Raw genomic sequence first — 24,018 nt, 5'->3', positions numbered from 1 at the left:
CCAGCGAGGCTGTGACTCTGCTTATTCTGCTCCCTTTGCATTTCCCGCAAAGCCAGGACTATACAGCATGGTGCACGAAAAAAACAGCATACTGAGGAGCCTGCTGTTTTCCAGCCTTCTGCACCTCACACTGAGCCATGCTGGAGGTAAGACTCAATGGCACAGGGAGAAGGACAGTACCAGACTGTGACAGGAAGAAGAAAGGTGGGGCTATCTTTTTTTCCAGTGGTAAAGCTAGTGTCAGGTTTTCTTGGTAGGGCAGGAGTAGCTCCTAAAAGCTTGTAGTCGGCAGGGAAAGGGATGCTGAGAGTGGAGTGAGCATAGAGCTTTCCTGCAGGAGAGAATGTAGTAACATCCAGCAGCTGGTGACAATGGCTTAGTAGATTTTGTGGGTCACCTAGTGGGAAAGGGGAATGTCCTGGACCATATGTAACACAACTGTAGGCCTTTTTTAGGCTAGAGTTCCTCAGTTGGCCTGGATGCCTGTAATTCTCCTTTGCCTCCTCAGCTGCCCCTTATATAAACTTTAGGTCATACACACTATGCTGTCTTCCTGCTCACTGCTCCTTTTTAATTTTATCAGAGCCTCTAATTCATATATCATTTCTTAATATGAGGTTAGGTCCTCTATGACCCACTGCTGTGCATGGGACTACCTGTCTTAAGGTCTCAAATCAGGGTCTCTGAACATAAAGATGGAACCAAACTGTACCTATCACAGTGGTCTGAGCATGGCAAGACAGAAATACAGTGGCTGGTAGGGAGCAATACCAGACTCCAAGCAAACAAGCTTCTATCTAATTGCAATTGAGCAGAGTAGCTTTGTTAAGGATAGTAAAGGATTCCTGTCACTTCTGTTGCCTATGTGATGTGAGCCCTGATGGGTTAATTATACAGAGACTGCTGTGATCATCAGGTGTAGTCCTGACAGGACTTCTCCTCTCCGTGTGGTGCTCTGGGGATGGCTGGGCTGTCAGATGGTCCCATCAGCTGTGTGTGAATTTTGGAAACTGAAAGAGGAGAAAAAGGGGCCCTCCTGCTGCGAGCATCCCTTGACTGGCAATGATGTTCTGACCCAGTAGTTTTCCTGGAAAAGGGACAGGCACTGTCACTGCTCAAGCGCCCACGACGTGCCAACAAGGGATTTCTGGAAGAGGTGCTTAAGGGAAACCTGGAGCGGGAGTGCCTGGAGGAGACATGCAGTTATGAGGAAGCTTTTGAAGCCCTTGAATCCACCGTTCAGACGGTATGTACTCTTGTTCCAAGGAACAATTACCTCAGCTGACCTCTGCAGAGAGAGACCAGCAGGTCACACATGTGCCAGGGGCTGGGGTTGTAAGACTCAATTCTGTGAAACAAAGATGAGGCTGATGCATATGTGCCCCAAGGGGGGCTCAGGCTGGAACCACTCCAGGGAATACAGCTCAAGGCTTAGATTCTTTTCCCTCCATCTAGTTTAGGCACAAATTGAAAAGAAGAGAATTCTCCCATCAGTCCCAAAGCGTGTCTGCCCCTAGTTCATCTTGGTGCTGCACACATTTGAACTGCCACAGTCCCAGACACTCACAGAAGATGCTGTTTAGCAAACAAACATCGAGTGCAGGTGCCTCAAGCTCCTTTGAGCTGAAGCTTTTGCACAGTCCATCCATTTTTTTTGGCTTCCATGCACTCTGCTAAATTTGTTCTGCATCCTTTTGGGATTTGCTTCTATCCCCAAGGCCAGTTTCCATGCTGAATTCTACGCCCAAGGATACAACAGTAAACAGATAATGAATTAGGAGTCTAAGCCAGCAAGATACTACCTCTGTGGAGCCATCCATCTAAAGCCATCACCTGCAGGCTGCACAGCAAAGATGTAAATCCAAGCTGCTAACTAACACTTACGTATCATCTGCAGCCTTTGAAGTTCTAGGTTCAGCTCCATGGACCTCTGCACTGTAGCACAGGCTCTGCTTCCTCTGCAGGCTGATGATGATTGCAAGCATCTTTGGTCTTTTTAGAAACAACAATACTCTCTTGATTCCTGAGTGCAATGAGTGGAAATCCAGTTTTATGTCAGAATTTTTTGCTTTGTTTGACTCCATAGTAATTGATATGAACAAGGTTAGGCTACATTTTTCCATTTGTTGTGATGGGGCATTCTTCTACTAGTTTGAATTGCAGCAGCTAAGCAACATCTAATGTTTTGTGACTCTTAAATATGTCATTTTCTTTTTTCTTTTTACAGGAGGCATTTTGGTCAAAATACCAAGGTAAGTTGCTTCAGGTCCTGCAGATGGTTTGCTATCCCTTGGGATGCACCGTCCCATCTTGGAGAGATGACTCCCTGCCCTCTTCTTACAAGAGCTCACTTTCTAGCACAAAGCATTCATGTTTTGTACCTAGGTGATAAACTAGTTCAAAGTATGATGCTTATTTGGGTTCCTTTAATATCATTTGTTTCTTTCTTCTTATTTTGCTAGTGTGTCAGGGCCTGAGAAAGTCCAGGGCAGTTCTGGATGCTTGCTTAGAAGGTAAGAAATCAATGTTGATCTCAATCTCCCAGATGCAGCGAGTCCCAAGAACTTACTTCCTGCGGAGCTTTCAAGGAAGAAAAAAAGTTGGTGAAGCCATCCGATTAGAAAGAAAATAGCACAGGAGGAGCTTGAAATTCCATTCTTCTTTATTTCCCCACTAATCATTTTACAAACAATCTGACTCCAGCACTGAAACAGGATGAGGTAGATATCCTTCTCCCTGTGACATGGTCAGGTGTCCCTGAGCCCAGCCTCTCCGAAGGGCTCATCATGCACCTACAGCCAAAGTGAAACACAGAGCCCCCGTGAGAGAGGCAGAGAGACCTTAAGCTGTGTGCTCTTCCCATGAAGAGCATGCTTATGCTTGTGCAGGCTCATATACTACCAGAGCACTGGAACTGGCTGTCCACTTTGCGGAATCTCCTTGTCTGGAGATACTCAAAACCCACCCAGATACGTTCCTGTGCAACCTGCTATAGGTGAATTTGCTTTAGCAGGTGAGCTGGACCAGATGATCTCCAGAGATCTCTTCCAACCCTTGCTGTTCTGTGATTCTGTGATACATGCACCAAAAGTTAAAGGGATTTGTGGGATGGTACCTCTGATGTTTAAAAATACAACATACGTTCCCCCTGGCTCTGGCTTACACCATTTTGGGATTTTGACAGGTAACTGCTCTCTTGGGCTGGGTCAGAACTATCAGGGGACAATTAGCTACACCAAATCAGGGATTGAATGTCAAGTGTGGACAAGCAAATATCCACATATACCTAAGTAAGTTCATCTCCCATGTATCCCTAAAGGGTTCTCCAGTGTGTCCTTCCTTCTGGGCCTAACCATGTTTTTCTCATAGATTTAATGCCACCATTTATCCCAACCTCATTGAGAACTACTGCAGGAACCCAGACAACAACTCAGAAGGCCCGTGGTGCTACACCCGAGACCCAACAGTGGAACGGGAGGAGTGTCCCATCCCAGTGTGTGGTACGCCTCAGCACTATGCCCCAGCAAGTCCTTCTTTGGGAGGGAACGCTGCACTGAGATTGATATTAAATGTGTCACAGAAGGGGAGAAGGTTAGGAGGAAAGGATCTTACATGAACATAGCTCAGTTGGAGTAGAGGACGTGTCTTAAAGGGTAAAGGATCTGAGGAGGAAAAGCTATTGAGTTGCCCATACATCTACCTTGGCTACATTCCTCTACAATGTTGTTTTCTCTAGACTACACTAATATAGAACCAGATTAAATCCCTTATCAGTAGTCCCCTGGAATCTGCTACAGTTTTACCAGTCAGGAGCACCTCAAAATCCTGACTCGCTGCCTCTAATTTGTGAGAATGAGTCATAGTGGGTATTTATTTGTCTGAACTCCCACCTTTAGGACAAAATTACTACAGCTTGTGCTTGAATGCCTGCCTTAACGTTCCCTCTTCTCTACAGAAAGGTGCAGTTTACCCCTGATCTCAAGAAAAAGGAAGATGCCCTTTTCTTATCATCACATTTGACAGGATGGAGAACCATCCCCCTACACTTAAAACCTTCCCATTTCTCCATAATACAGAGCTGTATGCCCTGGGGCTTGGTCGCCATCTCAGAAGAACTGGTATGAAGCAGGGAGCCTCCTCACAGCAGAAGTTTCTCTTCCAAAAGCAGACACTAGAGGCACCAACTCTTATAAATGAAAACCAGAGGGGTCAGCAATCATTCTCAAGCTGTCAGAATTGTTACCATTGTCCTGGTGGGCAGTATGGTGAACTGCAAAGAGGTGCTGCTCTGCTGTACTTTGCTGTTCACTAGTTAGTTTCTTACCTACAGTAGCAGATACAGCAGGACTAGAAAAGCCTTGGTTTTGTGTTCAACTCCTTTGTGTTGACCTGAGTCAACCCCACATGGAAGCAGCCTCACCGGTTAAGCTGAATACTACTTACTCAGTGGCTTTTGGGCCCCAGGGTAAGTAGTGTAGCAGTGGGTCTCTCTCTACGCAGGACATCCCCAGTGCACAAGGAGAGGGCAGCTTGAGGCCAAGCAACTGCTAAGAAACAGGCAATTAGAACACATTCAAGAAAAAATGTGGAAATCCTAGTAGCAAAACGTCGGCAAAAGTTAAATTTGCTGTTTCAGAAGCTCCTTCAAATATGGTCTAGTTATGCAGGCATAGGATAAACTAACTTGGCATCCTTATGATGCCTGGGGTACCTACCCAGCCCTTGAGCTGGTTCTTAAAGACAGACCAGAAAGGAACACAATACTGGCCCTGACATCTCAGTGGCAAAGAGAGAGAAGTATGATGAGTAGCGGCAGCCTCATCTCCTAGTGGAAGAACCACCTCTGACACTTCAATACATAGAGGGCCACCACATGGATGGGAGCATAGTGGGAGCTCTAAACCTAAAAGGGCTCAGGTGCTATTTGCAAACATTACTTCTGAGTGCAAAGCTATGGCTTAAAGCATAGCTTTCCATCTTTCCAGGTGAAGAAAGGACAACAGTTGAATTTACTCCACGGGCCACACCAGCGACCCCAGTGGGGCCCTGTGAACCAGAGAAAGGCATGCTTTACACTGGGACCCTCTCGGTCACTGTGTCTGGAGCTAAGTGCCTGCCATGGAACTCCGAGAAAGCCAAAGAAGTTCTCCATGGAAAACACATCGACCCAGAGGTGAAGCTGCTGGAGAATTACTGTCGGAACCCTGACGGAGATGATGAAGGTGTCTGGTGTGTCACAGCTGAACCACCCTACTTTGAATATTGCGATCTGCGCTCCTGCGGTGAGAAGCCTACATTGGTTTGGGTAGGCACACTTATGAGGCAGTGGCAAACACAAGCAGTGTGTGTGTGACTAGAGTGAAGTCCTTGGCCTCGGAGGCATAGAAAAGGAAGCACGCACACCACGTATGTGGAAATCCTATTTGTCTAAATATCACAGGTACTAAATTGCCATACAGGTATAGAGCTATTATGTCTCTCAAGTGTTCTCTTCTCCCTGAATGCTCACAATGGTGGACTAGGAAGCATTAAAAAGAGCAGTGATTTTAAAGTATTCCTTCATCACACCCGCTGTGGGGGGAAAGTAACATCTACATTGCTGATAATTATGGAAGCTGGAGCTAGGCCTTATACCACATTTGTCTTTCTCAGACAGTTCGATAGAGGATGAAAATGAACAGTTGGGGGGAATATCAGGACGTACTACCCTTTCTCAAGAGTTCAAAACCTTCTTTGATGACAAAACTTTTGGTTCCGGAGAAGCAGGTGAGCAAAATCTCTAGGCACAGCATCAAGGTGTAGAAAGGATACAGCTTCTTCCCCTTGGGCTCTCACTGTTCCTCAGAAACCCCAGCTTGCCAAATGGTGTCAAAAGCAGGGGAAGATATTTAAATTCCTTGAAGGACCCTCAGAAGTCAATCTCCAGTTATGATCACGGAGCTAGTAAGCACTTCCTTCCTAGGCTCCTCCAGCTTAGCATGCTGACTGCAGACATTTCTCCTCTGTGAATCAGGTAGAATTATAAAGCCAGATTGCCTGTTTTTTCAGACTGCGGCACTCGCCCTTTATTTGAGAAGAAAAAGGTAAAGGACAAAAGTGAGACAGAGCTGCTGGAGTCCTATATAGGAGGCAGAGTTGTGCATGGGGATGATGCAGAAGTTGGCAGTTCTCCTTGGTAAGTGTTAACTTTGCATAGCCCTTCATGGGGAATTGTGTCTCCCTTCTCCTTCAGTTCAAGCAGGGGGAAGTAAAAGGGCTCTCCCCTCTCAGACAGTGCACAGGCATTATGGATTCTAACCAAAGCTTCTCCAAGTGGTTGACAGGGCAGTTCTAAAACAGCCAGAAATAAACTCTCCCCTTGAGCCAAGTACACAACCAACTGGAAAAGCAAGAGGGCTAGTGTGTTTCGTCATTTCTCTCTTCCTCTTTCCAGCTTTGCTGGAGTGGAGAGAACGAGATCCTTCCAGGTGAAGAAAATAAATAACCTACCACGTAGAACATACATGCTCAGGGAAGACTTTGGCTAGAGAACCACCTACAGAGTTCTCTCTGCCAGAATAGCACAACACTCTTCCCTGCTCAATGAAAGTTCTGCTCTTTCTGCATGACACCGAAACACACGCAGCTGGCTGCATCTTTAGTCCTGCTAAGTCTTCCTCTGTCTTTGTCTCTCAGGCAGGTGATGCTCTACAAGAAGAGTCCACAAGAGCTGCTGTGCGGTGCCAGCCTCATCAGTGACAGCTGGATCTTGACTGCTGCCCATTGTCTTTATTATCCACCCTGGGACAAGAACTTAACTATAAATGACATCTTGGTGCGGATTGGAAAGCACATGAGGGCAAAGTAAGAGCCTAGATAAAGTAAAGTAGCCTTATTCTTGGAGTAACAAGATACAATAAAGTTGGTCTACCATTCGCTACCCAAGGAAACATACCTAGCTGATGTCACCTGCCTCTCAATAATGGGATCTAACGGAGCTGTCCTTTGCTGCTCCTGCTAAAGGTTAAAGTGAAAGCAAGGGCAGAAGCATGGAAATTCTAAAGGGGTGCTCCGGTGTAAAGACAAAGTCTCAGAAAGTACACTGCACCTGAGTATCGTGAATTTCAGAAGACTCTCTGTTGCTGCTGTATAGCGAATTCTTTCCTTCATAACTATTTCAGGTATGAGAAGAATACAGAGAAGATTGCATTGCTGGATAAAATCATCATCCACCCCAAGTACAACTGGAAAGAGAACATGGACAGAGACATTGCACTCATACACTTGAAGAGACCAGTCATCTTCAGTGACTACATCCATCCTGTCTGTCTGCCTACCAAAGAGGTCGTGCAGAGGTGAGGAGACTGCCCCACAGTCATAAAGATACAGCTACAGAAGCCTCCTTTGGGCCCTCAAAGTCAGACAGAAAGAGTTGCCTTGCTTAGCCTATTTGCAGCAAGAGAGCCAGGCAGGAGAAAGCCATTATAATACATTTGATTATACTCATGCTTCCTTCCACAGGCTGATGCTGGCAGGTTACAAAGGGCGGGTAACTGGTTGGGGAAACTTGAAGGAAACATGGGGCACCAGCCCAAGCAACCTCCCTACAGTTCTGCAGCAGCTCAACGTGCCAATTGTAGATCAAGATACCTGCAAGGCATCCACCAAAGTTAAAGTCACTAACAACATGTTCTGTGCAGGTAAGTAACACTGGAGACACGAGGCCAACTTGCCACAGAAGATAAGGGCTCTGGGCTCCTGGTGGAGCTCGTTACAAAGATGATCAGAGGGCTGGAGCACCTCCCATACGAGGACACACTGAGACAGTTTGGGTTGCTCAGCCTGGAGAAGACTCCCAGAAGACCTTCCAGTGACCTTCCAGTACCTGAAAAGGGCTACAAGAAAGCTGGGGAAGGACTGTTCACAAAGGCTTGTAGTGACAGGGCTAGGGGCAATGGGTATAAACTGGAGAGGGGCAGATTTAGACTGGACATAAGGATGAATTTCTTCACCACGAGAGTGGTGAGGCACTCATAGAATCATAGAATAACCAGGTTGGAAGAGACCCACCGGATCATCGAGTCCAACCATTCCTATCAAACACTAAACCATGCCCCTTAGCACCTCGTCCACCCGTGCCTTAAACACCTCCAGGGAAGGTGACTCAACCACCTCCCTGGGCAGCCTGTGCCAGTGCCCAATGACCCTTTCTGTAAAGAATTTTTTCCTAATGTCCAGCCTAAACCTCCCCTGGCGGAGCTTGAGGCCATTCCCTCTTGTCCTGTCCCCTGTCACTTGGGAGAAGAGGCCAGCCCCCTCCTCTCTACAACCTCCTTTCAGGTAGAGAGCAATGAGGTCTCCCCTCAGCCTCCTCTTCTCCAGCCTAAACAACCCCAGCTCTCTCAGCCATTCCTCATAAGGCCTGTTCTCCAGCCCCTTCACCAGCTTTGTTGCTCTTCTCTGGACTCGTTCCAGAGCCTCAACATCCTTCTTGTGGTGAGGGGCCCAGAACTGAACACAGTATTCGAGGAGCGAATACATTGTGTGTGAATACACTGGCACAGGTTGCCCAGGGAAGCTGTGGCTGCTCCATCCCTGGAGGTGTTCAAGGCCAGGCTGGATGAAGCCTTGGGCAGCCTGATCGAGTGTGAGGTGTTCCTGCCCATGGCAGGGCGGGTGGAACTAGGTGATCTTTAAGGTCCCTTCCAGCCCAAACTATTCTGTGATTCTATGCAGCAAGGTTACTTTCTGGGAAATCTGCAAACACCTCCCCAAAAAGAATAACTTACCTATGATAAGAACTTTTTCAGCTCTCAGAAAACATTAAGGTGAAAACTTAAAGCTATGAAAGAACTTTCTAACGCCATAAGATGTCAGGCTAACAAGCCTCATGGCACAACCCTGCCAGATAGGAGCAAGAGCTGTGTAAGAACTGAGCACATATAAACATCATCTTTTTACCACACGCACACACCTATACTCATGATTTGAGGAAAAAAAAATTTCTTCACCATGTCATATGCTTTTTTTATGGACCCTTTACAGTTCTGTCATTTCTCTTTCAAGCACTTATTTAGTCTTTCCTAACATATTAGGAAGGCATTCTGGACTTCTGATCCATGTTGCACCTTCCTAAATCTCTCCTGGCACAATATCCTTTCTGAGAGAGAACTGAAGTGAACACAATTCACGATACAAAGACACTATGGATTTGTGTACTGGCTTAATACTTTCTTCATTTGTGCAGACTTTATCAGTTCCTACAAGCAAACCTCCAACGATTTTTGACTGAGTTTGCACTGCTTGCATCTAATAATGTATGCAATTGCTTGAGGCAGGATGGAAACCAATTTCCTGAGAATACTGACATTACCACGTACTTAGAACCACAGAATCATAGAACAGCTTGGGTTGGAAGGGACCTTAAGGATCATCCAATTCCTACCCCACTGCCATGGGACATCTTCCACTGAATCAGGCTGCCCAAGGCCCCATCCAACTCATCCTTGTAGCCCTCCTCTGGACCCATTCCACCAGCTCCATATCCTTCTGTGTTGAGGATTCCAGAACTTACGGCTTCTTTTTCTAGACCAGTCTTGAAAAATAGCTGAGATGCAGACATACAGCAGAAAAGGGGAGACATGGCTGATGGGAACATGGAAAGACAGCATCTAGCTCATCAGGAATTAAAGTGAAATTCCTTTCCTCTTCACAGTGAGACTTAGGAAGTCAGGGGAGAGAGCAAAGAGCAAAGCCTGGAGAATGAAAGGAAAGCAAGAGTGAGGATGGCTGCATAGCTCTATAGTAAATAGGATTAAAAGAACAGGGTACATAGAATATTACACAGAAGTTTCTAAGATAAAAGAAAGGCAGAGTAGTAGCTCAACTACTTGAAAGGAGGTTGTGGAGAGGAGGGTGCTGGCCTCTTCTCCCAAGTGACAGGACAAGAGGGAATGGCCTCAAGCTCTGCCAGAGGAGGTTCAGGCTTGACATCAGGAAAAAAATTTTCACGGAAAGGCTCCTTGGGCACTGGCACAGGCTGCCCAGGGAGGTGGTTGAGTCACCTTCCCTGGAGGTGTTTAAGGGACAAGTGGACGAGGTGCTGAAAAGCATGGTTTAGTATTTGATAGGAGTGGTTGGACTCAATGATCCAGTGGGTCCTTTCCAACCTAGTGATTCTATGATTCAAGCTACAGCCGTGAACACAGCGGCTGTTAACACTAACAGTTCTGATGAAAACAGGAATGATTGTACAGATGGTAGAAAAATATGGTGGATTCAGGAATGTTGCAAGGACAGAAGCAGTTAGCTTGTCTTACATATAGAATCATAGAATCACCAGGTTGGAAGAGAGCCACTGGATAATTTAAGAAACAAAGAAGTTTGCTTACTGCTTATGCTAACTATTGGACTTAAATATAGAAATCTTCTGGCTCTCAGAAAATTTATATAATACTTCGAGGAAATTATGGCCAACACCACCCCCTGCCCCTACAATCAAATGTCCGACTTCCCTCTTGCCTGTAGGTTACAGTCCTGAAGACTCAAAGAGAGGAGATGCCTGTGAAGGAGACAGTGGGGGACCTTTTGTAATGAAGGTAAGTTCAAGCTCATAAAACACAGGGAGCAAGATTTGCACTACAATGAACTTTCATAAGTCTAAAAAAAGCACAGCAGAGATGGAGACTTACGAGTGGCTGAAGCAAACCCATCTCATGCCCAAGACAAGCAACTGAGATGAATTCTGCAGTCATCCAGCCCCAGGTCTGTACTGAGTTCTCAGCACTTACATAGATCAGCTACAGAATGCACGAGCAATGGCCAGTTCTCACTTAGAAGCTTAAGAGTAGAGACAAGATTATTCCAACCAGGTATGTTATCTAGTAGATGCCAGTCTGAATTCCAAAGCAGTATCCATCACTGAAGAGACTACGGCATATATAAGGCTTAGATCTGAAAGTCTCTTGCTCCTCATGCCAATCCCATTTTTGTTTGCTTCAGAACCCAGACGACAACCGATGGTATCAAGTGGGAATAGTTTCATGGGGAGAAGGCTGCGACCGAGATGGCAAGTATGGATTTTATACCCATGTATTCCGCCTGAAAAAGTGGATGCGAAAAGTCATTGAAAAACATGGGCAATAAAAGAAGCGTATACCTTGCCTGCTCTCAGTTTTGCTACATTGCTCCACCTTAAAAACAGAAGCATAGAAGATTCTGAAGTAACAGTAATACCCTTACAATATAACAAAGGGAAGTGTTCTCCCTTGAAAATAAAAGTTCCTAAACAGATTTTCTTCCTTTTGTTTGTGCTGAGTTTAGTTGCACTGCAATCTAAGCCATTGGAGTAGCCAGCAGTACCAAGAGAACAGCACCAGTTGTACTGTTAATTACCTGTTGCGCTTCAAACAAATTCTCATCCCTTCTATCAGCTATAATCACCAACAGGTTTTAGACCACAGATGACAGCCTCAAGTCAGTCATTGTAAGCACAACTGCGCCCTCAGGCCCTGTCCATTTCCACCCTTCATTTTATTTTCCAGAAACTGAGCATAGAATGTACAGGAGAATCACCCTACAGTAACTGTGGCATTGCACAACACATCAATAGCAATGTCAAAAGTAAAGCAATCATAACCTGTTTCGATAAGACATTGTTCTCTGCTGCAACAGCAGACAACAAATACCAGTGCCACTGTTTGCAAAAGGTAGCATCTTAAGAAGTAAGAGATGCCAGCTGCACACTATTCATCCTACAGAGGAGCATGGGCCTGAATACATTAAACATCATTTCCACTTCTGTATGGCAGTAACTTTCTACATGGCAGGTGGTGTTGGGTCCTTAAAGTGTATTTTCCACCTGCATAGTGAGATACCGAAGGAAGTGATTCACCGAGTCTTTGTCAGAGAGCCTCCAAGGGAAGCACCCTGCACTATACCAGTTCAGTTGTCTTCTAAAGCCTTTTTGGGGATCACTCCCAAAAGAAGCTTTCTTTCATGAACTTCTCTTTAGAAGGAATTTGAGGACCACCAAGGACCCAGCAGTAAATACATTCTTAACTTGCCAATCTGTTCAGCCCAATTTTCTCTTCAAAGTAATTATGAGGTCTAGAAACTGTTGTTGCTCCTTATGACAGCATATTTATTCCTGAACTCCTTATTCACAGTGCCATCAAGTTGCAGAAATAGGCAACAGTGAAATTTCTGTGCTTAATATAGAGTATTAAGAAGCAGAGTGACTGTGCTGAAAAAGAAACAATAGAGAGAGCTATCTAAAATTAGTTGGATGGAAATGATGTTACTGATTCCCATTTGTCCACCTCCACGTAGGTGGATGGCTCTTTCGGGGAACAACTCGAAGACAGCCCAGTTTGATCGAGAGGTTGCCCAAAGAAAGCATAAAACCAAGGACATCTGAAGAAAGAAACCCAAAGAGCGCAGGTTCCACACCTGTTTAAAGCCACTGATAATCACAAGCACTTGACACTGAAAATGTTTAGCCCTTCTAATGTTTAAATTTTTAGCCTCACCCTTTCACTGCTAATAGTCTGCAAAGCATTGCTTTTCTAAGACAAACCAGGACCATACATTTTCTGCAGTAAGTCACTGTTAATACTGACCTGTTACAAATAATACAGAGGAATAATTTTTAAAATTCAGTTTAATGATATTTAAATATTGTCTGGGCTAAAGATTAGGCTTTATTAATTTATGTGCACAAGTTTTAGTTCAGAACCCCCCGGATTATTGAGTCCAATCAAACACTACAGAAACACAGAGTAAAAACTCATTCATAGTAAACAACTATCTTCTGCTACTCAATTATTCCTGTACTTCACTTCCAATTCAGCTTCAAATTTAAAATAATTGTATGCAGGTTTGCAGGTGTTGCTCTTGGAACATCCTGAGATAATTAACAAATAGCGCTTCAGAACACCTGCTAGACATTATAAAGGAACACATGGATTAATTTAAATGTCAGTAAGTTTCAAAAAGCTGAGAGGTAGTGCCAGTAACTCTAATGCCAGCCAACACAAACTATTCACAAACAGCCTCAGCTTAAGTGCACAAAACCTCAGAACTCACCAATAAGGACCAAGCTTCCACGTGTCATACGTCTCTGTTCCACAAGAAAGCGCATGCCCACTTCAGATTAGGAGAGCAGACTGACTGACACATCGAGGTGGTGGACCAATGAATGGCATCATGTCAATTAACACAGGACAGAGAACACTTGCAAGTCACCTGCTATCACAGTGTACAAACTCACCATAAGCACCAAGCAGTATTATGCCAACTGCAACCCCGGCCCAGGGGGTCCTGTAAGAGGAAGGTTTCAGCCATTTGCAGCAGCTCTGACATAGATCCCTTGTACAGGTACGAACTTAAAGCCACATTTTTACTGTAATCAGGCAACATAGCTTCAGTGACGGTCCTAATGCAGAGACTTCTGGTCCACAGAGCAAACAAAAGCAGCAGTTACATGGAATGGATTAAAATCTAGAGCAGAAGTGTGCTATTTTATACCTGCCTGACCAACTCTTCAACAACTCAGTTCTAGCTATGGAACAGACATGCAATTTATGCTTTGCAGCCAGCTCTCACATGGAAGGTGAAAACACCTCAGCTCCCTAGGGACGAAAGGGATAGAAAGGCCACATATTGTGGCCTCTGAAAAAGGCTACTGAGAAGACACTATTACAAAAAAAAAAAACCCCAAAAAAACCACCAAAAAAACCCCCCAAACCAGTGGCTACATCTTTCACAGACCAGCACTACCAGGTGTCTCAGTTATACAAAATAAGAGTTCACTGACATCAGGTGTTTAAGAGCAGGAATGCGGCAGTGAAATCTACTTGCACTACAAAACTGCATGAGGAAGACTGCTTAACCAAATGAGTTCAGAATAAATGAGTCCACTAAGTGTACATCACTGTTAGTCTATTCCATATCAACAGCAGCAGGTTCCCTCAAAGAAAGCATTTATACACAGACAGGACTATGCTTAATGTGGGCAGATCATCACAAGGACTAGATAATTTAAAATAAGCATTTCAGCAAACTAAATATTCTCAACTTATTACTCTCAAGTTATGGAAACATATTCCAAACCAAAAAGCAACTATATTAAAAATGCACTACTGCTCACAGAAGTAAGAGTGCAAAGTCTCAGGATTGCACCAGCAGAAAGTATATATATTCACTCATCTTCCTTACAATATAGACAAACCCCAAGGTTCATGTCAAGAATAGCTTAATTCAGTTTCTAGATGCCCAGTCACTAACATTCAGAAATAGAGTGACTTCTCTAACCAGCAGTCACTGCTGTTCCTACAGACGCTGGTATAGTTAATGCAAACTTTATTTACAAAAGACACTTAAATTAATTACTTCATGCCATGTGTCCATACAGAATGAGCAATTCAAGAATTACATGGAGGAGAATTCACAAAATTAAAAGTGAAATCACTAAAGATCTTCTAAGAGTTAAGAACAAGGAAAAGATCTTAAACACAACTTTACAAATAAAAAAACCCAAGTTATGAGAAACTAGTCTAAACAAGGATGGTTGTTTACAGGTCTGTACACTAAAACTAATACATAAACAGGCTTCTATTATCAGAGATGCTCACTGAGAAGCAGAGTATGTACAAATACTTGTGCCACAATGACTCAACCCCCCAAAATCCACCATATTATACATAAAACGGTTTGTATACATTAGGCCTAAATGAGGCCACTTAACTATGAAGATTTCTAGTTTAGTAAACTAAAGTTGAAGACAGCCCAAGCAACAGTGATGCTGTTTCTCTCATATCTTTATTTGCGACTGCTTTTTATTCTTTCCAATCTTTTTTTCAAGTCATCAATATTAGATGCTGAAGATGGTAAAGCCAAGGTAGTTCCAATCCCAGAAGAATGAGTCTGATTGGAGTCCAGGTCCAGATGTTGGTACTGCTCCCGTGACTCACGGAGCTGGGAGAGCTTACTGTGAAGCATATCTGTAGAGGATGCGACTGTAGGGACTGCTGGTTTAGAGAGCAGAGATGTCAGAGGTGGTCTGTCTTCCTGCTGTGGAGTAGGAAAGTGAAATGTTAAGACATATATATAAGACATACAAACCATAATCAATGGCTTTTCATCTTCACAAAACCACTAAATCAGAGGAAAGAGAAGGAGGAATACAACACAGGCGATCTGGAGCAATAGAGCCAGTTGCTGTCAAAGTCAGAACCATGCAAAGCTACCTATAATACTCAATTATAGTGTTAGCTTGATGTCAGGAGACAGGAAGACAAAGGAACTACCAAAATTTCACAGCAGACCACTGTTTTACTACGATGGCCTGCTGCAGCCTTCAACAGCCTGAATTCTAATACCACAAGAGGTAAGTCCATGTTTATGTGCAGCATCCACCACCAACGAGTTTGCTGAAGGAAGCAGGAGACTGATTGATTGGCGAGATTCACTCCACCCTGCCCAAGACTTACAATGTCAATTCACTGTTCTTCTATCATTATAATACTTCCACCTGCATTAATTAGCTTGTTACTATCATTCTTCCTCAGAGCCCTGAGCTAACAGGCAACTTTGTGTTTAAGGTTAAAACAGCTATATGCCTGGATGACTATTTCCACATAAACATCACTTCTCACACAGCTGAGTGCAACCTTAAATAACTTGCACTAGATTCCTAACACAGAGATCACCAGACTGCTAAAGATTCTGGCTGTCAGGTTTCCAGTACCGAGCTCATTTGGTATTTCTGTGCCTTAGTGTCCATATGCCCAATCTATACAAAACTTCGAAGTTTTTATTCTGCTGTTATGGTTGGTTCGGATCAGAAAGATCTAGAATTTCCACATCATTCAACTAAGGTCAATATATGTTAACCTTTAGAAAACAGCAGTTATTTGAGCCTTTCTGAGACTCTGCTAGATGACAAGGGAAGATATCAAGCTACAGGGCTGTAGAAACACCCTGCGTTACTGCCGAACAAAGTGGACTGAAACTTAAGCCTACTTGGGCAAGTACTGAGTTTAAAGTTATAAATAACAGACACAGTGAGATGCAGTGAATAACAAGAACATGCAGTATAATTAAAGACCATCAGCTCTGATTGCTATCTGCCTTGGGCACCGAAGTGCCAATCACTTGAATTACTGAAGTGCAAATCAAGTGCCTTTCCCAAGGATTTACAGGCCTAACAAGTACAATACCTTTGCATTGTAAAGGCCACAACGCTGCCTGAGGATTTTTAATCTTTCCAAGTAAACTGAAGGCCCCACTTCCTCCCAATTTATGTTCCCTACAGATGAAGATACAGGGTGGGTAGAAGCAGGAACACACGATCCTTCCATCTGAGGAGAGACTCCTAGGGGAAGAGGGGAGAAAAAAAAACAAACGTTAAAAACATTGAAAAAGTGTAAGCCTCTTAGTTCCTTAAAATAAGATATAATAGATGAAGCATCAGCCAACCTATAAACTACCAAGCTGTTTGCATATGCTAGTATAGGCATATCAGCCTTTCAATTTCCTTGCAAAAGTTACAGTTGAAAGCCTAGAAAAGAAATTGAGACATTTACGAAGTGGCAGCAGAGCAGCTCCAGAAGTAGTGCTGGGGCTGACAGCTGAAAGGGGAAGAGAAGACGCTGATGTGCATCAGCAGTAACCATGACATCAAAAAAGGACAACTCAGCAATTGGCAGGCAGGGAAATATTTGGAGTCTTCTAAGATCAGTAGTATTCTAGGCAGACCACACCACTGATTCTAACCCCTCTTAACATCTTCAGGTAACTTAAAGCTGCTGCTTCTTTCAATTCCATCTGAAATAGTGATTTCTGGGAGGAATGTAGCAAGGTTTTTACAGCTTCCCTACCAAAAGACTAGGAAAGGATTTTACATTATAAAAAAAAATCTTTCCATTCTGAAATTCATGGCAAGTTCTAAGGCAATGTGGACAAAGATTTGTTTTCACAAGTGTACTGCAAGGGTATTTAAAATAGATACAAGAGGAATTAAGATTAAGCATTTACACTTTAGTTTACATAAAAGACAGATGCAAGATGGAATAATATCCTTTCTGATATCAAACCATTGCAGTTAGAGTGAAAAAATAAAAAAAAGATAAAATTTGGGGATGTAAATTCTGTTTTGAAATCTAACTCCTTAGTCAAGCAGACTTTTAGGACGAAAGGCAGAATTTTCTGTCCTATCTAATCTAGTCAGACACACATGGGAGGTTCTGAAAGAAACTTACATTCTCCTAAAAATATAATTTACAAGACAGGGATAGGAAAAGGAACAGTAGCGGAAGAAAAGGCTAAAGTCTCAAAAGACACTCTGAAGTGTGAAATAAAAGAAAGTTAAAGGTAGTTTTGCCAGACTGTATCAGTTTCTACTACTGACTAAGAATCAGCCGCCTTCCCTCTCAAACAGTGCAATAAATACTAATTTGTGCTTATCTGCAATGAAAAGACTGACTAACGAAGTGTCTTACAGTAATTTATCCGATTAAAAAGCTGATTCATTGGAAAGGGTTCAAAGACTGGTGTAGAAACAGATCAAGTTATTTAAAACAACCTTTTTGATTCCATAGGAAACAATACTCTACCAAAAAGCCTCCTGTACCATTTTAGTAAACAAAAGATGAAGCAAACACCTGACAGCTGCTGTTATAAACCAGCTGTGTGTTTTACAGAAACAATTCTTGGTACCAGAGACAAACTATAGGCTAATGTTCACACTACAAGATACAAATTACAACCAGTTGTTTACCAAGCCTTCTACATTTAGCGTGACAATGGTTATAACACCTTTTTTGTAAACAAAGAATGCACAGTCCCTGAAAATAGTGCCTCATGAAGCAACACAAGTGCCAAGAAAATAAGTGACTCACTGTGGAAACCCATAAACATCTGCAAATATTAGTTTCTGCCAGGGGATATGCAATTGCTCTCCTTGTACCTTTGCTTATCATAAATTGGTTTTGCTATAATACATACCTGTGGAAGCAGCGACGCGTCCTTTCCCCTCCCGTTCTGCTTCTATCAGTCGTAGGCCTCTTTCCACATAGCTCTGGAAGAACTGAGAGGAGTTTTTCAGGAAGGGCTCAATGTCTGCATCAGAATATTTCTTTTTGTATTCGTACAGCTCTGCCAGACCCTAGGAGGGAAGAGTTCCTGTGCATTACACAACTGCTACGTACACCATCCTAATGTATCATGGAGGAAGGGAGCACTCACCTCCTTAGTGTTTTCCTTGGAGCCAATCTTCTTAAATATTTCTGCCAAAATATCATTAACTTTGGCTTTTGAAGCCTTTTCCTCCTAAATAAATAAATAAAAAGAAACTTCTCAAACAAAGTGAATAAAAATGAAGGGAAGTTAGACAAACGCACAGTGTCTTCCGACCTGCTAGATGGAGAGAGCTTCCAATATGAAGTGATTAGGGCTTTACACAGTCACTGTTACACAGAATAAGAGTAAAGGCATCACTGAGTTGTAGGACTTCTCAGAAGCCAGTACTTAAAAACTGGTTTGGATATGGTTAAATTTTAGCAGATCAAATATAGTAGCTGGCAACATAAAAACTAGGCCGCACACCCAAATGTCCTGGAAAGCACTTCATCCTGAGGTATGCACAGAATAATCAGGTAATAACAGAAGCACACTGCAAATTCCCAAAACAGCCATAGAAGTGACACTAGAAGATCACTTCCAACACTAGCTGCAAGATGGAAAGGCAATTACTGATTCATATTCCACAATCACAAAACTAAGCTTGTTTAAGTAAATTGCCTTACATTGCCACTCCATAACAACACATTTACATTACTTACTATGCGAGAAGCTCCCTTTTCCGTATCCTTATCAGCCTGGCTTCCAGTCTGGTCCATGGAGTGTTTTATTACTCTATGCACGTAAGCCTCCAGCTCAGATTCATTTTTGTTGTCTATCATTGTGAAATGATCCAAAATCTAAAAGAACAAAGAAAGAGGAAAAATCTTTAAAGACTGCATGAACATCCAATTTAAAATTATATTACTAGTGGCTGCTCTGACCTCGGGCCCTTTCAGCTTGCACAAGGCGTGAAGTAGGGTCTTCAGTGTCCTTATAGGAAGCTCACTCTTACATTGCTTCAGCTTTTCTTTGGGAAAGACCTTCAAGAAAACGTGGATTTCCAGCAGAATCCGATCCAGATTGATGCTATTAATGGTTTCCGGAAGAAGACGCACCATTCTCCAGAGACACTGGAATGAGAGGCTGAGTTAAAAGCAAGACAACTCAAGGAAGAAGCATTTAATTACACGAGCAGAGCTTACACAAAACTATCATTGAGACATTTCACTTTGCTAACACATACAGACGCACACAGTATTTGTCTGCTCAAGTTATGGTTGTGCTGGTACATATTTCCTCTTCATAACTAACTGCACTGTATCAAAATCCTTCTTCAGAGCTGACACAAAGAAGTAGTGCTGACTCCTCTACCAATAACAGGTGACTGAATCGTTTGTGTTTAAACATTTCAGCAGATAATGCATGTACACTAGGTACAGCTACAAACAGCGTGACTTCTGTAGGTTTAACCTTATTAAAAACACTTAAGTTGTCTCTAAATCTTGCCAGTTACAAAAGAGTATTGTATTATGAAAAAAAGATTATACCTGTGCTTTAAATGCAGACATCTGCATGTTCACTCTATCTGTCCCTAGAGATGACAAAATTGAAGCCAGCTCCAGCCTGGGACTGTTTGAATCCATGGTACAGTGCTGTGCCTAAACCAAGTCCGGCAGATGACTGCACACCTCTGGAAGGAGTTTGTATCAGTACACACAAGCTTCTCTAAACTATTACCAGATGTTATGCTCCCTCCTGGCATACATGAAGTCACTATACGTAACTTAGAATTCTAAGATTATAATTTTAAGAGTTATAAGAAATATTTCAAGTCATGACCACCTATATGAAGTATATATAGTTCTTACAGCTAGGTTGATTTGGATAAACCAAACAAGTTCAAAATCTCTACTACAGGCTTACCTTCATGATAAGTTCTGAAAATTTAGGAGAGCTAGCTGTTGTTAGCAGACTGTCTTGGAGCAAAACAAGCAGAGCACTAGAAGAAATTAATTTATAATAGTTACACCAGAGAAGCGCTACTTACACAAATAGGCTAACCCCCTTCAAAATACAACATCAGAGTGGGGTTAGTTCAGCAGTTTACAGCCTAAAATCACTAAAGTTGGAAAAGGCCTCTAAAGATCATCAAGTACAACCATCAGCCCAACACCACCATGCCTACTAAACCATGCCCCGAAGTGCCACATCTACACATTTTTTGAACGCTTCCAGGGATGGAGACTCCACCACCTCCCTAGGTAGCCTGTTTCAGGGCTTCACCACTCTTTCAGTAAAGAAATTTTTCGTAATATCCAATTTAAACCTCCTCTGGCACAACTTGAGGTAATTTCCTCTTGTCCTATTGCTAGTCACTTGGGAGAAGAGACAGACCTCTTCCTTGCTACAATCTCCTTTCAGGTAGTAGTAGAGAGCAATGAGGTCTCCCCTCAGCTTCCTCTTCTCCAGATTAAACAGCCCCACTTCCCTAATCCACATCACATGTTATAAAAACTCTTTTTCTTTCTAGTATGTTACAAGAGTTTAAGTAGCAGTCTGCTGAACTACAAAGCACGTAGAATCATACTAAGCAGGTCCATTCAGCTCTCCTCCAGCTGTACAGATTGTGTAGTAAAATTCTGATCACTACTTGACAATCAAGAACAATTCTTCTTTATCCAGCTGAATGGTGTCATTCTTTCTTACAGAACGACTAATGAACAAACTTGGCCATTCAAGAAACATGAGAACAGGTGAAGAGGAGCAATAACTGCAATTTTCATTATATACCTCAAGATGTTGGTCGTGTCAGACTTTTCCAGAACTTTCAGTACCAAGAGGTTGATGGATCGGATGACCTGCTCGCCCTCCTCAAGGTCTTCAACCCGAGAATCCAGCATTAATGTAACAAGACCATGCATTAGGTCCTTCAGTACACCAATGGAGGCCTCTCGAGCCAGACTCTCTATCTGAAATAGCTACAAAATGAAGACAATATTAGAAGTTTTGCCTGCATGTAATGCTTAAGTATAGGGATTTCCCCAGACTACAATGTCAAACCATTTGCCATCCTGCAACATCAAAAAAAAAAATTAGGAACTAGGAAGAAGTTCTCTACAGAGAAACTTCTGAAAATACTTAGACCACCAACTAAGCACTCAAAAGGTAAGAAATATTGAACCACAGCTTAATAGAAGTGTTAAAGTGGCTTTATTCTGTAGAGACAAGAAACGGACCTTTTCCTCATCCCCCAGTTTCTCATTCTCCCTCTCAAAAGATGCCTTAGTGAGCAGACAACGAGCAACAAACTTTGATAAACAGGACTCAACAGTAATGTAACTTAGGAATATGTCACATGTTGGCCCTGGACAGACATTCCACAGTCCTGCTACTTCTCCACAAAAATCATCTTAACTTTTAGGTCAAAACCTTACCGAGATCATGCTCCCAATAATACAGCTGTAAAGTTTGACTATCTCATCTTTGTCTAGCTTCTCATCTGCCATGTGTGTACTGTAGATCAGGCGAAGCTGCATGATGATTGCTATTAGGAATTGGTCAATGTGGCCAGACATAGCTTCAGCTTTATCTTCCTGTCTGAGAACCTCATCAATCTAAGATTTAAAACCAGAACACCCAAGTCAAGTCAATGTAACGCAAACAATGCAAAATAACTATTATTTTCAAAATTCTCTAGAAAAAAGGTCTTGTATTTTCTAGAAGAAAGGTCTTTTTCTAGAAGAAAGATCCATCCATTTGCAAAGGCACTTGGCAAGTTTTCACCTTGAATCAGTAGCAACAGACTTTTATAGATGATCCAAATAAAACCAACCACTGATCTTTTAAAGAGCTGCAATCCTAACACAAACACAAATAAAAACATGAAATGCTGCATTATGGAATCTGTAATTAACACCTTTGAGAAACCTTCTGGATAAGATACTTCTAAGTAGTTAAAGCCACCCTACAAACATGTAAAAGCTATGAGGCAAGACAATTCTTTTGCTGAGAATCCATAAAACACTTGACATTTAAAAGTTAGGTCTCACTGGGTTAAACAGCTTTTTCAAACTTGTAGCACATATAGTTCACAAGAAAACAGACCGAAGTTTTTTTTTCCCCTTAGTGCTTCTGCGTTAAGAGTTTACTCTACATCATCCAAGTGGAATTTCTATTGCTAAAGCGAGTCAGATGGCCCCTGTGCACTTGGATTTGTCATCAGGGACATTCTGAGCAGAGTCCATGTCACCTGACATGATTGCTCCACCACAGTGCAACTCATCATACTCGCAGACAAACAGTTTAGTACACTGATTGTTTGCTACTTTAATTCTCTTACCTGTGCCAAAGCCTGGATGCTTGTATTTATATCACCACTGGCTACTTGCGAAATGACAAAGTTGATAATAGAAGCTGTGCTGCTGTGCATATCATCAAAGTGCGGGGACACAGCACGGATTCTAAACAGTTGAAGAAAACAGGACTCGTTATTCTTTGGACAGGTAGCTCTAATGTACATTGAACAGCTATATTTCAATGACTGTTTAGAGACAAGGATTTCATTCTTCACTGGGGATACTGAAACAAGAAAGGAATCATTCCTTTCAATCTACCTATTGCACTACTTGTAAAGACACCAATGATACACTTACAAACTTAGGATTCTTTTACCATATAACACACATAAGCAGAACTCTGTTTTTTTCAATAGAAATAACTGCTCTCCATATTCCATATTGACATCTCTCTTCAAATTGGCTGACTCTAGCTTCTTGTGCAAACGAGTCTTAGCGTAGAAACTAGTGTGGTCAATTCAGCTTCTCAAAAAACTTTTTAAGCAAACCTCTTGATTTCACATAGGAGTTAAAACAAGACTTACTTGGGTTCAGGAATCAAGACTGGCTCGAAGATGTCATCTAGTTTGTGCTGTACAAGTGCTGGCATCTCACATCTAACAGTGCCACTGTCATTTTCAATTTCATCGAGATCCAGCTGAAATTCCCGTGGAACTGTATGCACTGCCTCAGAGTGACTGCCCACGTTTCGATTTTGGCTATAGAAACCAGGAGAAAAGCGTCTATTACATATACACAAGAGCCAAGAGTACTAGCACTAGCATCCAGTGGTAGCCCTAAAGCTCTCAGAACAGCATAGATTTTGAAGTTCTCATTTTATTCAAGCCCCCTAATAACTGCTTTTGCCTTTCCCCTGGCCATTAGTAAAACAAGGTCCTGTAGGCCAGAAGAGTACCTGCTAGTTACATGCCTTCCTAGTTTCCCTTATAAACCAATAAACGGCACTGTTGGACTTTTATTCCAAGATAATGAGCAAGTGGCAAGGGATACTGTTTGAGCTTTTTGTTTCTGGCAGTGTTGCACCGAACCCTACAATTCACACATGTTCAATCCAGACTGTGCTCTGTGTCTTCTTTAACAAGTTAAAAACAGGGTCCAATCAACATTGAGTCTCATGTAACATACAAGAAGGCCTCTCAAAATTTGTAACAGCTGCCTAACGTGGAAGTGCCATGTCTGGCAACAGTTCAAATTACAGTCGCCTTGGCAGAAACCTGCAATTCTGGTTTTTTTTTTTTTGTTTTGTTTTTTTTTTTAATGTCAGAGACCTGTAAATAACCTAGATCTGGCCATGGTAAACCTGTCACCTTCAGGAAGGGACGACCAGGATAGAAACTGAAAGATACAAGAGTCTTGCTACCAAGGAGTTAGTGGGCAGTACTTACATCCTATAAGTGCGATACATAATTCTGTCCATGGATAAGCAGTGAAAAAAGGCACAAGACCGTTTAGAAAGATTTCAAGACAGACAAGACAAAAAAAAAGTTTCAGACATTTTGTTTTATAGCGTTTGGCCAATTTTCACAACATGCAAAAATGATGATACAAAAACTCAAATAAC

The 24,018-nt window shown here is 42.5% G+C and overlaps 2 protein-coding genes and 1 non-coding gene across 7 annotated transcripts in view; 1 reads left to right on the top strand and 2 right to left on the bottom strand.

Annotated features, from left to right (window-relative positions):
* F2 (coagulation factor II, thrombin) lies at positions 1-11,227 on the top strand. The gene is made up of 14 exons (XM_069857966.1): positions 1-146; positions 1,083-1,246; positions 2,228-2,252; positions 2,463-2,513; positions 3,185-3,290; positions 3,370-3,500; positions 4,986-5,282; positions 5,653-5,766; positions 6,049-6,175; positions 6,676-6,843; positions 7,161-7,334; positions 7,501-7,679; positions 10,507-10,577; positions 10,981-11,227. Exons 1-14 carry the CDS (start codon positions 68-70, stop codon positions 11,122-11,124), a joined length of 1,830 nt encoding a protein of 609 aa, XP_069714067.1. The 5' UTR covers positions 1-67; the 3' UTR covers positions 11,125-11,227.
* A 3,096-nt stretch (positions 11,228-14,323) lies between these two features.
* CKAP5 (cytoskeleton associated protein 5) overlaps positions 14,324-24,018 on the bottom strand; it is a 48,854-nt gene continuing 39,159 nt past the window's right edge. For 3 of the 5 annotated variants that reach the window (XM_069857962.1, XM_069857961.1, XM_069857964.1), the window contains 12 exons: positions 23,843-23,866; positions 22,982-23,155; positions 22,442-22,562; positions 21,537-21,716; positions 20,893-21,080; positions 20,026-20,101; positions 19,044-19,232; positions 18,822-18,959; positions 18,226-18,309; positions 17,986-18,145; positions 16,200-16,354; positions 14,324-15,051 (listed from right to left, as the gene is read on the bottom strand). In XM_069857962.1, coding sequence (XP_069714063.1) covers positions 14,800-15,051; positions 16,200-16,354; positions 17,986-18,145; positions 18,226-18,309; positions 18,822-18,959; positions 19,044-19,232; positions 20,026-20,101; positions 20,893-21,080; positions 21,537-21,716; positions 22,442-22,562; positions 22,982-23,155; positions 23,843-23,866 — 1,741 coding nt within the window. In that variant the 3' untranslated portion in view covers positions 14,324-14,799. The remainder of the gene's footprint in view (positions 15,052-16,199; positions 16,355-17,985; positions 18,146-18,225; positions 18,310-18,821; positions 18,960-19,043; positions 19,233-20,025; positions 20,102-20,892; positions 21,081-21,536; positions 21,717-22,441; positions 22,563-22,981; positions 23,156-23,842; positions 23,867-24,018) is intronic. The other 2 variants (XM_069857963.1, XM_069857965.1) reach the window with 1 other exon arrangement.
* On the bottom strand, positions 22,284-22,394 carry LOC138721664 (small nucleolar RNA SNORD67). The gene has a single exon (XR_011337594.1). It is a non-coding gene; the product is annotated as a small nucleolar RNA SNORD67 (small nucleolar RNA).

The sequence above is a fragment of the Phaenicophaeus curvirostris genome, chromosome 5, assembly GCF_032191515.1.
Source record: "Phaenicophaeus curvirostris isolate KB17595 chromosome 5, BPBGC_Pcur_1.0, whole genome shotgun sequence".
Classification (NCBI taxonomy): Eukaryota; Metazoa; Chordata; class Aves; order Cuculiformes; family Cuculidae; genus Phaenicophaeus; species Phaenicophaeus curvirostris.
Note: the sequence above shows the minus strand (reverse complement) of the source record. Positions and strands in the feature narration are given on the sequence as shown.

Bases quoted from the DNA above. Each gene is read 5' to 3' on its own strand.
- F2 (XM_069857966.1), top strand. From the start codon at position 68: ATGGTGCACGAAAAAAACAGCATACTGAGGAGCCTGCTGTTTTCCAGC. The intron at 3,291-3,369 runs GTAAGTTCATCT...TTTTTCTCATAG, and splicing joins AAATATCCACATATACCTAA to ATTTAATGCCACCATTTATC. The intron at 5,767-6,048 runs GTGAGCAAAATC...CTGTTTTTTCAG, and splicing joins TTTTGGTTCCGGAGAAGCAG to ACTGCGGCACTCGCCCTTTA.